Consider the following 12,746-nt stretch of genomic DNA (forward strand, 5'->3'; position numbering starts at 1 on the left):
CATTCAAAACCATTCTTTTGCTGCTACTATTGATAAAAATAGTCAGTTGTATATTTGTTGGGGGAAAGCCAAGATTGTTTATGCATTTTCTTGAGAAAAATTTGCTTGTTATTGTTACATGTTTTTCAACTGCAATAGTCACTAAGCTATTACCATGTTGCTTGTAATGTTCTGTAAAAAAAATTACCCATATACAGTCTCCGTGTCAGTTCCTTCCCTAGTTTGTTGTTTGATTCTCGTACAAACAGTATACATTATAACAGGAATTTTATTATTGTTTGTATGGCTCAATAAACTGCAGAAATCATTCTATCTTCTTCATTTTTATCTCCTACAGATAGAGTAATAAACATGTTTTTGAATTTTCCCTTTACTCTAAAGTAGTGTATTCTCCCACTCAATTTTTAATTACATTGTGTTTGGAAAAACAATAATCTTTGTTCTCATTTTTCATTATAATATATTATACCATGTAATTTTGTTCTTGTAAAAGATCTTTCCCTGACTATTGTACTTGCCACGGATCTTGCAAGTCCACGTTAAAAAAATTTAACTCCTTATTTATTTCTACTGCTTCTGGTAAAAATACATCAAACATTGCAAGTCCCAAATCTTAATTGTATTTTAAACTCTTTTTTTTTTAATTAGTTTTTTGTTTCTTTGAAAGAGAAACATTGTGTTAATTGCTGATATTTTACAAAGAGAGTTGTTGCCCAATTCCCAACCCTAACCTGAAGGAAAAGTTAATGATATTTTCTGCTTCATCCTATGTAATTTGTGTCTCATCCACCCATCCTGTATTATGTGGGTATTTTCCATCCTTTATTATGTGTAGTTCCAGTACAACTATTGCAGTCACTTCACTTTCTCGTACCAGGACACACAGCGTACTGTTTGTCCGTTACTTAGCAGAATAGATAACTGTTTGGTAACTACCATCAACAGGACAGATAATGTAAATTTATTTTAAAAAATGTATTAGAACTTGAAGCAATTTATTTAGAGATTGCCTAACTTGCATTTGGAAGAAATTGTTCCTATACTAGTTGTGTACCTGTACTTTGATTTAGTTTTGATTCAGGCAGATCATATGATATATATGTGAGTTGTTTTCACTTTTCATTGCACAATCTGCATTTTTATTCTGTTCTTTGATTTACAGTTACTGTGTCAAGTGTATTGTGTTAATGAATAAATATGCCAAGAAAGTGCATAGATGATCTAGATAACTTCTGCTATGTGTGTGAGGATTTGATGTTAAAAGAAGAGTGATAAAGTTTCACTCCACTAGTTAAAAAATGTTATGAACTATATTTTGGCTTAAAGTTGGGGATCAGGAGAAGAAGTGGACCCCTTTCATTTGCTATTTGACCTGCGTGAAACATCTGACAGACTGGAGTAGGAGTAATTGTCATACTGATGATGTGGTCTGAACTACAAGACCATTTGTCAGACTGTTATTTCAGTATTACAAAAAATAAAAGGATTAAATAGTAAATCCAAACACAACAGTGCAGTACTTGAATTTATAAGGCGAATGCCGCATGGTGAGTACTTAACCTGACCACACCTTCCAACTCATCTAACTTTATAAGATGAATCAGATATGAATTAGCCACTGAAATTCAACATGAGGAGCAAGATGATACTTCTTTTAAAGCAGAATCTTCTTCCTATGAACCTCAACTGATAACTCTAGGTGAATTAGAATTAAGTGACCTAGATCAGAATCTGAACCTCCGGATCCACCATTAGGCGTTCTTCAGAGGATGAGATGAATGATTTTTTGTTTGTGTGAAAATGCCATGCCTGACTGGGATTCGAACCTGAGAACTCTGGATGAAAGGTCAAGACGTTACCACTGACACCACGGAGGCTGGCAAGGATCTGAACTTGTAAAAAATAAACCAAACTTTTCAGATTTTTGCTGAAAGGTTTAAATCCTCTATATACTGACACTAAAGTGTGTTTCTTTGTAATTGTCACAAAGAGTTTAAAAATTTATATTTTGAAAAAAATAGCTCAATGTAGTATAACAATATTTGTGCACATGAATGCATTTCATCATTAACATAACTCTTAAGAATGGAGACTGTATTGATTCTTTGAAAACTAGTTTAAAGGCTGTCCTTTTGCACAATGGCTACAAATTTCCTTCTGTGTCAGCATATGCAACTAACATGAAAATTTTGTTGCAAAAAATTCAATACAATTACCATCATGTATATGTCATTTGACTATATGTTGCATTTAAAATTTATTGTGTTTTTAAGTGGTTTGAAGCTCAGCTATACTCACTTGTGTTGCTTTTCGTGCAAATGAGACAGCTAGGAGAAAACAAAACATTATATCAGGCAGGAATGGCCAAAGTATGAAGCACTTACTCCTGGACAAAAAAATATTATACATCTCCTACCAGTTAACTTGGAAATGATTTGTCTACCTGCTTTCCATATAAAAATAGGTTTTTCAAAAACTGTGTTTTGGAAAAGTTTAAAAATGGTGAAACGGCACTAAAATCTAGGAAGGAATTCCTTTGGTCCCCAAATAAGAACATTGATTAGAAATGGACAGTTTAAAGAATTGTTAAGCCAAATTGAAAATCTGCATGGAGGTCATTTAAAAGCATTGTGCAATAAGTATTTTTAGGAAATCATAAATCCCCCAATTGTAGGACATTGTAGATGAATTATTTTTCATAGAAATATATGGGGTGTAATATTTTCCAAAAAATTCACTTCTTTGATTCACATCTGAATTTCTTTCTGAACAACCTCGGTGCCATCAGTGACAAGCATGAAGATCATGCTTGGAAAACAAATCTCAGTCGTGGAAAACAAGTACAAGCAGCAGTGGAGAGCAAGTTTGCTCAAGATTACTGTTGAATGCTAAAGAGAGATTTTCCCAATGGCAAAGATAAAAGGAAAACAACTATCACTTTAGGTAAGTTGAATAGTGCCCTGATGCATTTAAATTCTTACATTTCTTTCGAAGTTTACCTATTCCTTTCAAAGTTTACAAAAGAAGGGTAAGTGATGGAGAAAATTTATTTCCATATTTGAATTCAAATATGAACTTTACTAGTTTGAAAAATTCTATTATAATCACATATTTTGTTCCTTATGCCAAAAAAAAACAAAAAAAAAACTTATTGTAATCTGTACTGAGATATTTTATTCACATCTCTATTCTCAGTACCTTTTGATATTTTAATATGATTGAGGTAACCTTATTCTTAACTGTTATACCAGTTATCATCACAAATTACCATATCAAAGTTCTTATTTATCCCATTTTTAATAACTTGAAAAGATTATGAAAGTAGAGACAATAGGGTATATAGTATTTTTTTTTTATAATTTTACACTTGATTTTATCATTTTATTTGGTGCACAGGCTCTGATCAAAGGTTTATTTAAATTGGTACTATCAGCCCCAATTAGAGGCAATCTAACAAACAGGAGTCATAAAAATTCATGTCTATCCAAAAACCACTGTATGAAAACTACATTAACATTTGCAGATCTTATAATCCATCAAAGCAGAAATAACACTTGCATTCTGGTGCACAAAGAATCACTTCGCCTGTAGAATTATATGGCTAATTACTTATAAAACAAAATAAAAACTGCTAAGTAGCTAAATATTAATTTTACTTTTTGTTTGAAATAAAATCTCCTTAGCCATGGTCAAAATTGAAGTGATAATACTATTGAAATTAAAATTAGATAAATAATTTTGTCAACTTAAAAAAGTATGATTAGTATCTGTTTGTGCATTCACAAGATTATATTTACTAATACAGTATTTTGTCCAAAATTTTTGTATTTGTCAATGTTATTACTTTCTAAAATTTCCAAATTAATATATTTATAAGTAATTGTATGTTTGTCATTAACTAAGATGCTCCATTACATTTGATTATTTACTATTAACATTTTAATAATTAATTACTCTGAAAACATCTTATTGAAATGTTCAGTGGTTTTCCGTAAATCACTGTCCTGTACTTGATTTTATAAATGCCACATAGATCTAATTTGTTGTTACTATGATTGCAGTGTATCATGTTTTATAGGTTTATGTAGTTTATAGGAAATATTTTCTCTATAAAGATATTTGGTGATTTTTTAAGCAGTTATCTTAATATTTAAATAGATTTATTTATTTTTTTAATGGTTATTGAAATTATTTTTAGAGTTCACATTATGAAGTGTAATTTTTCAAATATTTCTTCTTTACATTCTATTTATATAATCATAACTAAACAATTTTTATATTCATTTACATTTTTAGTTATTTCTAATATATTCTATTTCTTTTCTAAATAATATATTTTTGATTGTTATTACTATTGTATGAGAAAGTTCTGTGAATTATGTTTTTATAGATGTTTGTTTTGAATGTCTGAGGAGGATTTGTATTGTTAGATATTGTACTTATTAATATTAGATTTTCTATACAGATTATTTCAATTAAAAGATAATTTGCAAAATTTAGTTTTGTCTTTAACTACAATGCCTATATTTGTTCATGGTATCTTTGGTGTGCACCCAATCTGTCCAAGATAGAGTTTAGTGCTGTCACTGAAGTTCAGTTTGTATTCTCCTGCATTACTGTGTTTGGCAATGTGTGTTTAATAAGTGTTTTGGATGATGTTATGTATTTTGTTTTTTATTTTGTAAGTAACAGAGTAACCCATATTTCCTGAAAATGTTGGCAGTTTTGTATGACTACAAAATGTTGACATTATAATGTCTTGATCTAATGGTTGTGTTAGTAGCAATGTTGTATTTGACATAATAAATTTGTCAGTATTCAGATTACAAAATCTAATTATTCCTTGTTTTTATTTCATTTAACTGATCTGTATGTGGATAAAATACCACATTCAGCAAGTAGCTACTGTATCTTCTTTATTTTCAAATGAACAATAAAAATTTCACATATATCATTTACTTATAATCATTACAACTAATGTAAAGGTGTTATTAATGCAAAATGATGCTTTATTAAAATAAATATTGATTCATCGTTTTAAAAATGTATTTATAACAAATACTCTGGGTTCACCATTATACTAGGAGTTCACCATTCCTGTAGCAGATGGGTTTGAAGCAGTTGTCAAACTGTTGCTGCCACCAAACATTGATACATCTGGACAAATAGAATATCCGATGTTAATACAGGTGTATGTGATTTCTTTTTTCAAAATAATTATATTCTTGAGTGAATAATATACACCTGTAAATTCACTTTAGTTCTGGAATTTATCCGGTGTTTTCAATCTGAAGATATTTATTTAATTAAACAATAAATGGTGAATAATTTTAGGCAAATTAAACTAATGATAGTTACATTCTCACATTTTATTTAGTTGGTGAAAAATGTTAAAGAGTTTTTTCTTTTTACTAATAATGTTCATATATAAGGTTCATGTGTATTTGTATAAAGTAAAAGCTGGCGGAGGAGTATTGCATTACTTTCTCAGCTATAATAATAAAAATTAAGATTTAAAAAATTAAAAAAAAAACAGGATATATATTTTTGGTATATATTTTTGGGTGGGGAATAAATTTCAGAAAAATTTTAAAAAAATTCTTATATATGTTAAGCTTAACAAATTTGCTTAAATAAAAAGAGATTTTTCAAAATCTAAACCCCCTTCAATAAAAGTAAAAAAAAAGAAAAAGAAGATTTTCAAAAAACTTTTCTGCATTTTAGGTCTAGGGTCTATAAGTTCAAAACGAAAAAATTGTAGACATTTCTTGATGGCTCTATGTATGAAATATAAAATTTCAAAAATTGTGGAAAAATATTTTAATCAAAGGAAAACAGAGAAAAAGAACAAAAAACATATATTTCAATTTTAAGAGGTGGGGGTTAATTTTTTGAAAAATGTATTCATATTGAAGATAACAAATTTGCTTTAATAAAGTTTTCTCTAAAAAGCCTCTGATGAAAATTGAAACTGTTGTTCATGATATCCCTCTACCTCCGTAATGAATTTTGAAAAAAATTAATATGATTAATTATATATAGAAATATACAGTACTTCTATATACAATAATATGCAGAAATATTTGAGCCAAATTTAAAGAAAATCAGTTTGGTCAATCCTGAGACGTAAGGCCAAAAGCACTGCAACATACATATGTGTCCAGATACATACATACACACTATTACATATGTATTGTTAGTCTACATGATTAGTTGGACCCTAAAACAAACAAAAAATTTTAAAACAGATACCACATTTTGGCGTGTTATACTTTCCCTTTTAATATAGTTATTCTAGCTATATTCCTGAGAAAGGAATATAGCTAGAATAAATATATATATTTATATATATATATATATTTTTTTTTTTTTCTAAAATTGATCCTTTCAGGAATCATATAGAAAATTGGGTTCTCAAATGTTTCTGATCATCTTATACACACTCCTTATCCAATATTCATACAAATTTAGAAATACTGGAAATTAAGAAATACAATATTAATACAAATAATAGGGTTTTTGATGTTTTAGAAAGATTTTATATTTATAAGTATAAAAGTAAATTTAATTTGATCAACCTACAACCAGAATATGAGGATGACACAATCATAAAAGCTGCTACAGATAGCAGCACTTCTTTAGACATTGATAATTTATAATACTTCAACTCTGTAAGTCACATAACTTTGGCTAGCTAGTCTACATGGATTTCTATTTTAGTTTTTTTATTAATGACTTGATATTTTGTATATATGCAATTTTTAATTTTAATTTACAATTTAAAATTTTGAATATAAAAAAAAAATTAGTTTTATTTCTGTTTTGTTTAATTGGAAAAGGATTTTTTAACAATTTTAAATCTCAATTTTAATTTTAATATGTGATTTACAATGAAAGATTTGACAAATTTTAGAGCAACTGATGATGTGAGGTACTTGCGAAAGCGCTCTTTCCTGGATTATAGAATAAGGTAGGTGTATCATTTTCACTGGTCTGGTTCCTTCAATTGTTGCACTACTGTGATGTGGTGTAGTTTTAACTTCAAACTGTTTAGAACATGTCTGCAGGTTGTTCTACTCACCCTGACCTGTAGCGATAGTTTTCTGGTAGACTTCTGAGGACTATGAAGCATCTCTTCTGAAACACATGCACGAAGTTCAGGAGTGCAGACAGATGGCACCCTGTTCTTTGGTGCATTTACAACAGATCCCCTTTGGCACCATTTCTTCACAGTTTCTGAATGCTGCGTTTAGCTGAGATGGGATGGTTAGGAAACTCTTTACAGAATAATTCCTGTGTTTCCTTCAAAGCACCAGTTTTATGTACAACTGTACAATATTCACCCACTCTGGTATCGAATACATCGCTAATGCATGGCACAACCAACATAACTAACTCTCTTGATCTCAACAGACAACTGATGGTCAGAACATGGAAGGGAAGGGTGTGAGGACGATAGCGTGATTCATGGGAGGAGAGTTCTTAAGTGGGAATTTACGTTTCCTTTGTTTTTTCCAATTTTCCATGTAAGTGTCGTGTGCACAAACTTATAATGTTAATTTTTTATTCAACATCCCATACTCTAGCAGGTCTACTTTTTCTTGGCCTACCCTTATAACAGTATCTCTGTATATATAATTCACCAAAAAAATATGACAGTTGTGCACCATTTACAAGACTATGAATACAAACCCCCATAAATGTGGTATTGATTGATACCACATTTATGGGGGGAACTCCCCCAACAGGTAGAGACTTAAAGAGATTTAAGATGAAAAAGAAAGGGAAAAAATGTTGAAAGTGCAAAAAATTTAGTTAAAATTCAAATTTCTTTCACTGGTGATATTTTATATATATTTATAATGCTCTTTGCGAAAATTTTACAACATGAAAAACACAGGTGTACATTGACTGAAATATGAATACACCTGATGACATGGCACATCAATGTCAGTTGGACACGTAATATATTATATATATATATTTATAAATACAGTACATGGTCACTCACACACCCTAATTACCTCCCTTAACTGAGGTAATGGGGGTGTTGCTGGCTCGGATAATGGAATTCGTGGGACCTTAAGTTTTGTTCTTGAATTCGGGCAACAAAGCATATTAATAATGATTGATAGAATAAGCCAAGAATTAAAAATAATTACAACAATATTATTATTCATTTTTTTATTTTACTGTATATATTATAATAATATCAAGAGTCACTAATCACTCTCGTATTGACCACATAAAGTTGTTTGATTTTTTTTATAAAAACGTCAGTCACTTTTTTTGGTCAACTGAGTAACATGATCCTTAGCAGCATCCTCTACTTCAGACTTTTGTACCTGTGGCTAGTTATGGATTTAATGAATGATTTGTAGTACAGTGAAAACATGCCATGCCTGAGTGAGATTCGAACCTGCAATCACTGGACGAAAGGCTGAGATGCTATTCAACCACTGGCTGGTAATCTCGGGTAAGGGAGGCCCTACTGTATAATATCTTTCTATATAAAAATTGAAAACCCTTGTTATCTAGTTTAAAATACTCTCAAATAAAGGGACTGTTAATTTTTTTTTTTTTAAATCATTACGTTTGTCCAATTGATGTTACAAGTCTTCAGTAGACAGATCCCTGATGGTTTAATTTGAAAAAACAAAATGAACATTTATTTTGAGTATTTACTTTATGAACCACATTTATGTTATCCACAAGCAAACAAAATATGATTCTTCAGAATTTTAACTTAATTTTTTTTCAGGGGGGAAAAGGAAGAACATTTCCATTATGTTTTATAACAAGAATTTTTCTGGATTAATTCATACTACAAGACATTGCAGATAAACTCAGCAATATCTTGTCAAAATTTTTAAATTTCTGTAATTTAAAATCAAATAGCAAGTAGAACAAGGATTGTCATATTTTATTTTGCTTCTTGACAAACTATTATTCAAATATTTACTATCTATGAATGAATTGAGATGTGAATAATTAGGTCTCTTTTTCTAAATACCCAGACTTGGGCAAGACTAATTACTTATAGAAGTTATAGATGTTCCCAGGAGTGCAAAAGTGGTTTAAGATATTTAAAAAAATTAAGGAATTTTTTCTTCATGTTATATTAGTTTTCTGGACATATCTCTTATTAGTGCAATTAAATTATTTTTTCATTTTATTTTTATTGGTGAACTAATTTTTGTTATTATCTTCAGGTATGGAGGACCAGACACAAATTTTGTAAATGAAAGATTCACAATAGATTACAACACATATTTAGCTGTAAACCACAGCATAATTATTGGTTATATAGATGCCTGAAATTCTGGTATGCGAGAAGAATTTAGGAACTGTTGAAGTTCAGGATACAGTTATGTTACTAAGTATCTTATAATTAAGAAGTTCATTTTAAAATATGTACATTTATTTATTAATTATGTTAAAATGAATTACTGACTTACATTTAGAAAATTATTACAAATTATATTTTCTTTTAATTTATATATTTATTCTCTTAGTAGTAGCTAGTCATCTTGAGAAATTTCACCTATCCTATAGGTGGTTATTTATTAATATCACTATAAACTGTAATTTTATAGTAGTAATTGTATATACTCAACTATGAAACACTACAATAAAGAAGATCACGCAAGACCAAAATACTCTACAGGAAAAAAATTATAGCTACAAATACAAAATACATGAATTTTGCACTGCAAGAGGTAATTGATTACAAACCAAGAAAGAATGATTTGGTGTCAGCCTGTAGTTGCTTAGTGGTAAAATAAATATCTGTAATATAAATACATAGAATGTAGTAGTTCACTTCAAAATAGTATTGTAAGTTGGATGTACCACAGAGAAAAAGAATTAAAAAAAAAAAACTGTTATATAATATGTACATTTATTTACAAATATTTTTTATTATCTACCTTTACATTAAAAAATACTATTTGTTCTTACTTTACAGTATTATGAAATAAATTAAAATATATGGTTAATAACTAAGGAAGTAATAATTTACATACATTGTTTGATATTATTAACCACAGATCTATGAAAACTTATAAATTATTAATGTTATTGGTAAACACCAATAAAATTTCCATAAATTACAAGAAATAATAAGTATAATAAATCACAGGCATGATTCTTTACTCTGACTATTAAAATATTAAACACAGCATTTTATAACTAGTACCAACTATTTACAATTCATATAAAAAACTAATAGTAATTACAGTAATAAAACATATATTATTGCATGCAAATATTAAACCAGATATTGTACTGTCATAATACTTTATTAAAGTAAAACTATTCTTATTCAATATCACATATTGGAACAGTCTCTAAGCAGAAGTGTACGTACAGTTCAACTCCAACTGAAAATCCAATAAATATAAAATACATCAATAAGCACAAATATCCACCCTGAAACAAAAAAGAAAAAAAATGTTAATTTTTTTCTTTTATCCTCGTAAGATTCAGTTGTTTAGGTGTTTAGTTTTTGAGAACTGTAATAGTAAGCATGGAAAGATACAACATTTAATTTAATTTTTTACAACATTTTTTTAAATTTATACTTGATCTTTTTGCGTGTAATTGTGTGCATGCTTATGTTTGTTTATTGTAATTGAGTTGTGTGAATTTTTAAAGTTTAATTCTACATATTTACATGATTTTCACTGGTAGCCATTGTATAATTATTATTTAAAACTATAAATTTTTGTAATTGAACAGAATTAACTAAATTAAAAGACACAATTATCCTTCTGATGCTAGGATGAGATCAACAATACCAGTCACTGATTTTGAAATAAGTTTATTATCTTGTAAAAATATTGTATTAATAAAATTTGGGAATGAAAGGGCGATATTTGGAAAGTAAAGGACTAGTCAGAAAAATGAAAACTAGGCTTTTGGAACGTTGCATTAGTATAACTTAGTGATTATGAATACTCTTTTTAAAAATTATAAAAGAAAAAAATATAAATGGGAATGAGACCAGGAGATTAGGAGAATATTAGGCAGATTGTATAATGTTCAATATCTTTGTAATGATGTTGAAACCAAATTATTGCTTGTAAAATGTATCCAAGAACAGATATAGATTCTGACCACAATTTAGTTGTGATAAAATGTAGTTTCATCAAAATTAGTGAGATATAGACAGACTAAAAGAAAATAATTTTAAGCTAAAACTTAAATAAATTATAATAAGAGGACTAGAAACTGATATTCATTGCTAGGAGAGAAATTAGTTTGAAAATAAATAAAAGTAAAGCGATGTTATAAAATCTGAATACAATGAGGAACAAAATATTAGCTTAGAACTTAGTATGCTTGAAATGGAAAAGTTACAAAGGGTGAATAAAATCAGGTAGAAATCAAAAGCAGACTGGTATGAGTAAAGATTTTTCATGCAAAAAAAAAGGTCTGTTGTTATTAAATATGTAAATAAGAGTTAGAAAGATATTCTTTAAATTTTTGTGTGGAGGATAGTGTTTTATGGTAGTTAAATATGGGCAATAGGAAAGCAAAGGAAAAGAATAGAAATTTGTGAAATGTAGTGTTTTTAGGAATATGCTGAAAATTAGGTGAATTGATTAAGTACAAATGTTGAGATCTTAAGATAGATATGTGAGGAGAGAAATTTTTGCAAGCATCTTGTAAAAACTAGACTGATAGGATATTTATTAAGACATCCAGACATAATACGTTTGGTTATAGATGGATGTATAAAAGATAAAACAGTAGAGGAAGATTAATAAATAATACAGAAAACTGTAAGATTCAATTATCATGTGAGGATAAAGGTAGCTTAGAACCAAATGAAATGGAGAAAGCATCAAATCAGTTAAAAGTCTCAAAGAAAATACAATTAATATGTGGTGAACAACATGCTTTAACAAATTATTAAAACATGATTATAAGTATCAGTAGAAGTTGCTAATAGAGAGAATGGAAAGGAGTAAAATCCCAGTTGATTGTAAAGGAAGTTTGATCTGTCAGCAGCTCAGTAGTTTAGTTGGAAACATAGGAGAATGGATACACACAGAAACCTGAATTAACAACAGACAACTTTATTATGATGAAAGGTTCTACTTACTACATAACTAAACTATGTGTCAAAGTAATGAAAAAGTAAAGATACATTTTGTAAGAAAATATTTTCTCTTCATTTTCTTGTTTTTTTCTGTAATACAATGACTTCCACTGAAATATTATTCTAAAAGTAAAATATTAAAATTCTATAGAGAGTTAAAAAATCAAAATGACATCTACATTTATTATTTTCTTTGCAAGAGGCAGGTTTATTTTTTGTAAATAAAAATAAACCAAACGTCAAATTTAAAAAAGTTACATGCACTTTTTTTTATATGACTTACTGTTGCTACCATCATATCACATTTCACATGTCAGACATCAATCTATCCACAAAATGATTATTCTGACAAAATTTAACACTTTTGTTGTAACTGAGTAACTATTATAAAATGACTATTAAATTACTCATTTAGCCTGCAGTATATGATATGTAGAAATTGTTATTTTGTTAATACTAAATACAATAAATTCAAATAACAGTTGTATTTTATTGTATTTTAATAATAACATATATTATATGTTCTTACGAGTATAGATAATAACCGCCACAAAATAAATAATGATTTGCCACATAAATGAAAGATACAGCAGCAAGGGACACTTATCCAGGCCTTGCAATTAGTAGGGAGCAAATTAAA

The 12,746-nt window shown here is 28.5% G+C and overlaps 2 protein-coding genes across 3 annotated transcripts in view; one reads left to right on the plus strand and one right to left on the minus strand.

Annotated features, from left to right (window-relative positions):
• Nucleotides 1–9,898, plus strand: part of LOC142320588 (sodium/potassium/calcium exchanger 5-like) — a 180,507-nt gene extending 170,609 nt beyond the window's left edge. For both annotated transcript variants that reach the window (XM_075358553.1, XM_075358556.1), the window contains one exon: nt 9,213–9,898. In XM_075358553.1, coding sequence (XP_075214668.1) covers nt 9,213–9,318 — 106 coding nt within the window. In that variant the 3' untranslated portion in view covers nt 9,319–9,898. The remainder of the gene's footprint in view (nt 1–9,212) is intronic.
• Nucleotides 9,899–10,044: 146 nt separating this feature from the next.
• LOC142320587 (sodium/potassium/calcium exchanger 5-like) overlaps nt 10,045–12,746 on the minus strand; it is a 49,566-nt gene continuing 46,864 nt past the window's right edge. The window contains exon 12 of the mRNA XM_075358548.1: nt 10,045–10,431. Coding sequence (XP_075214663.1) covers nt 10,321–10,431 — 111 coding nt within the window. The 3' untranslated portion in view covers nt 10,045–10,320. The remainder of the gene's footprint in view (nt 10,432–12,746) is intronic.

This window comes from Lycorma delicatula, chromosome 2 (genome assembly GCF_047948215.1).
Source record: "Lycorma delicatula isolate Av1 chromosome 2, ASM4794821v1, whole genome shotgun sequence".
In the NCBI taxonomy this organism is placed as follows: domain Eukaryota; kingdom Metazoa; phylum Arthropoda; class Insecta; order Hemiptera; family Fulgoridae; genus Lycorma; species Lycorma delicatula.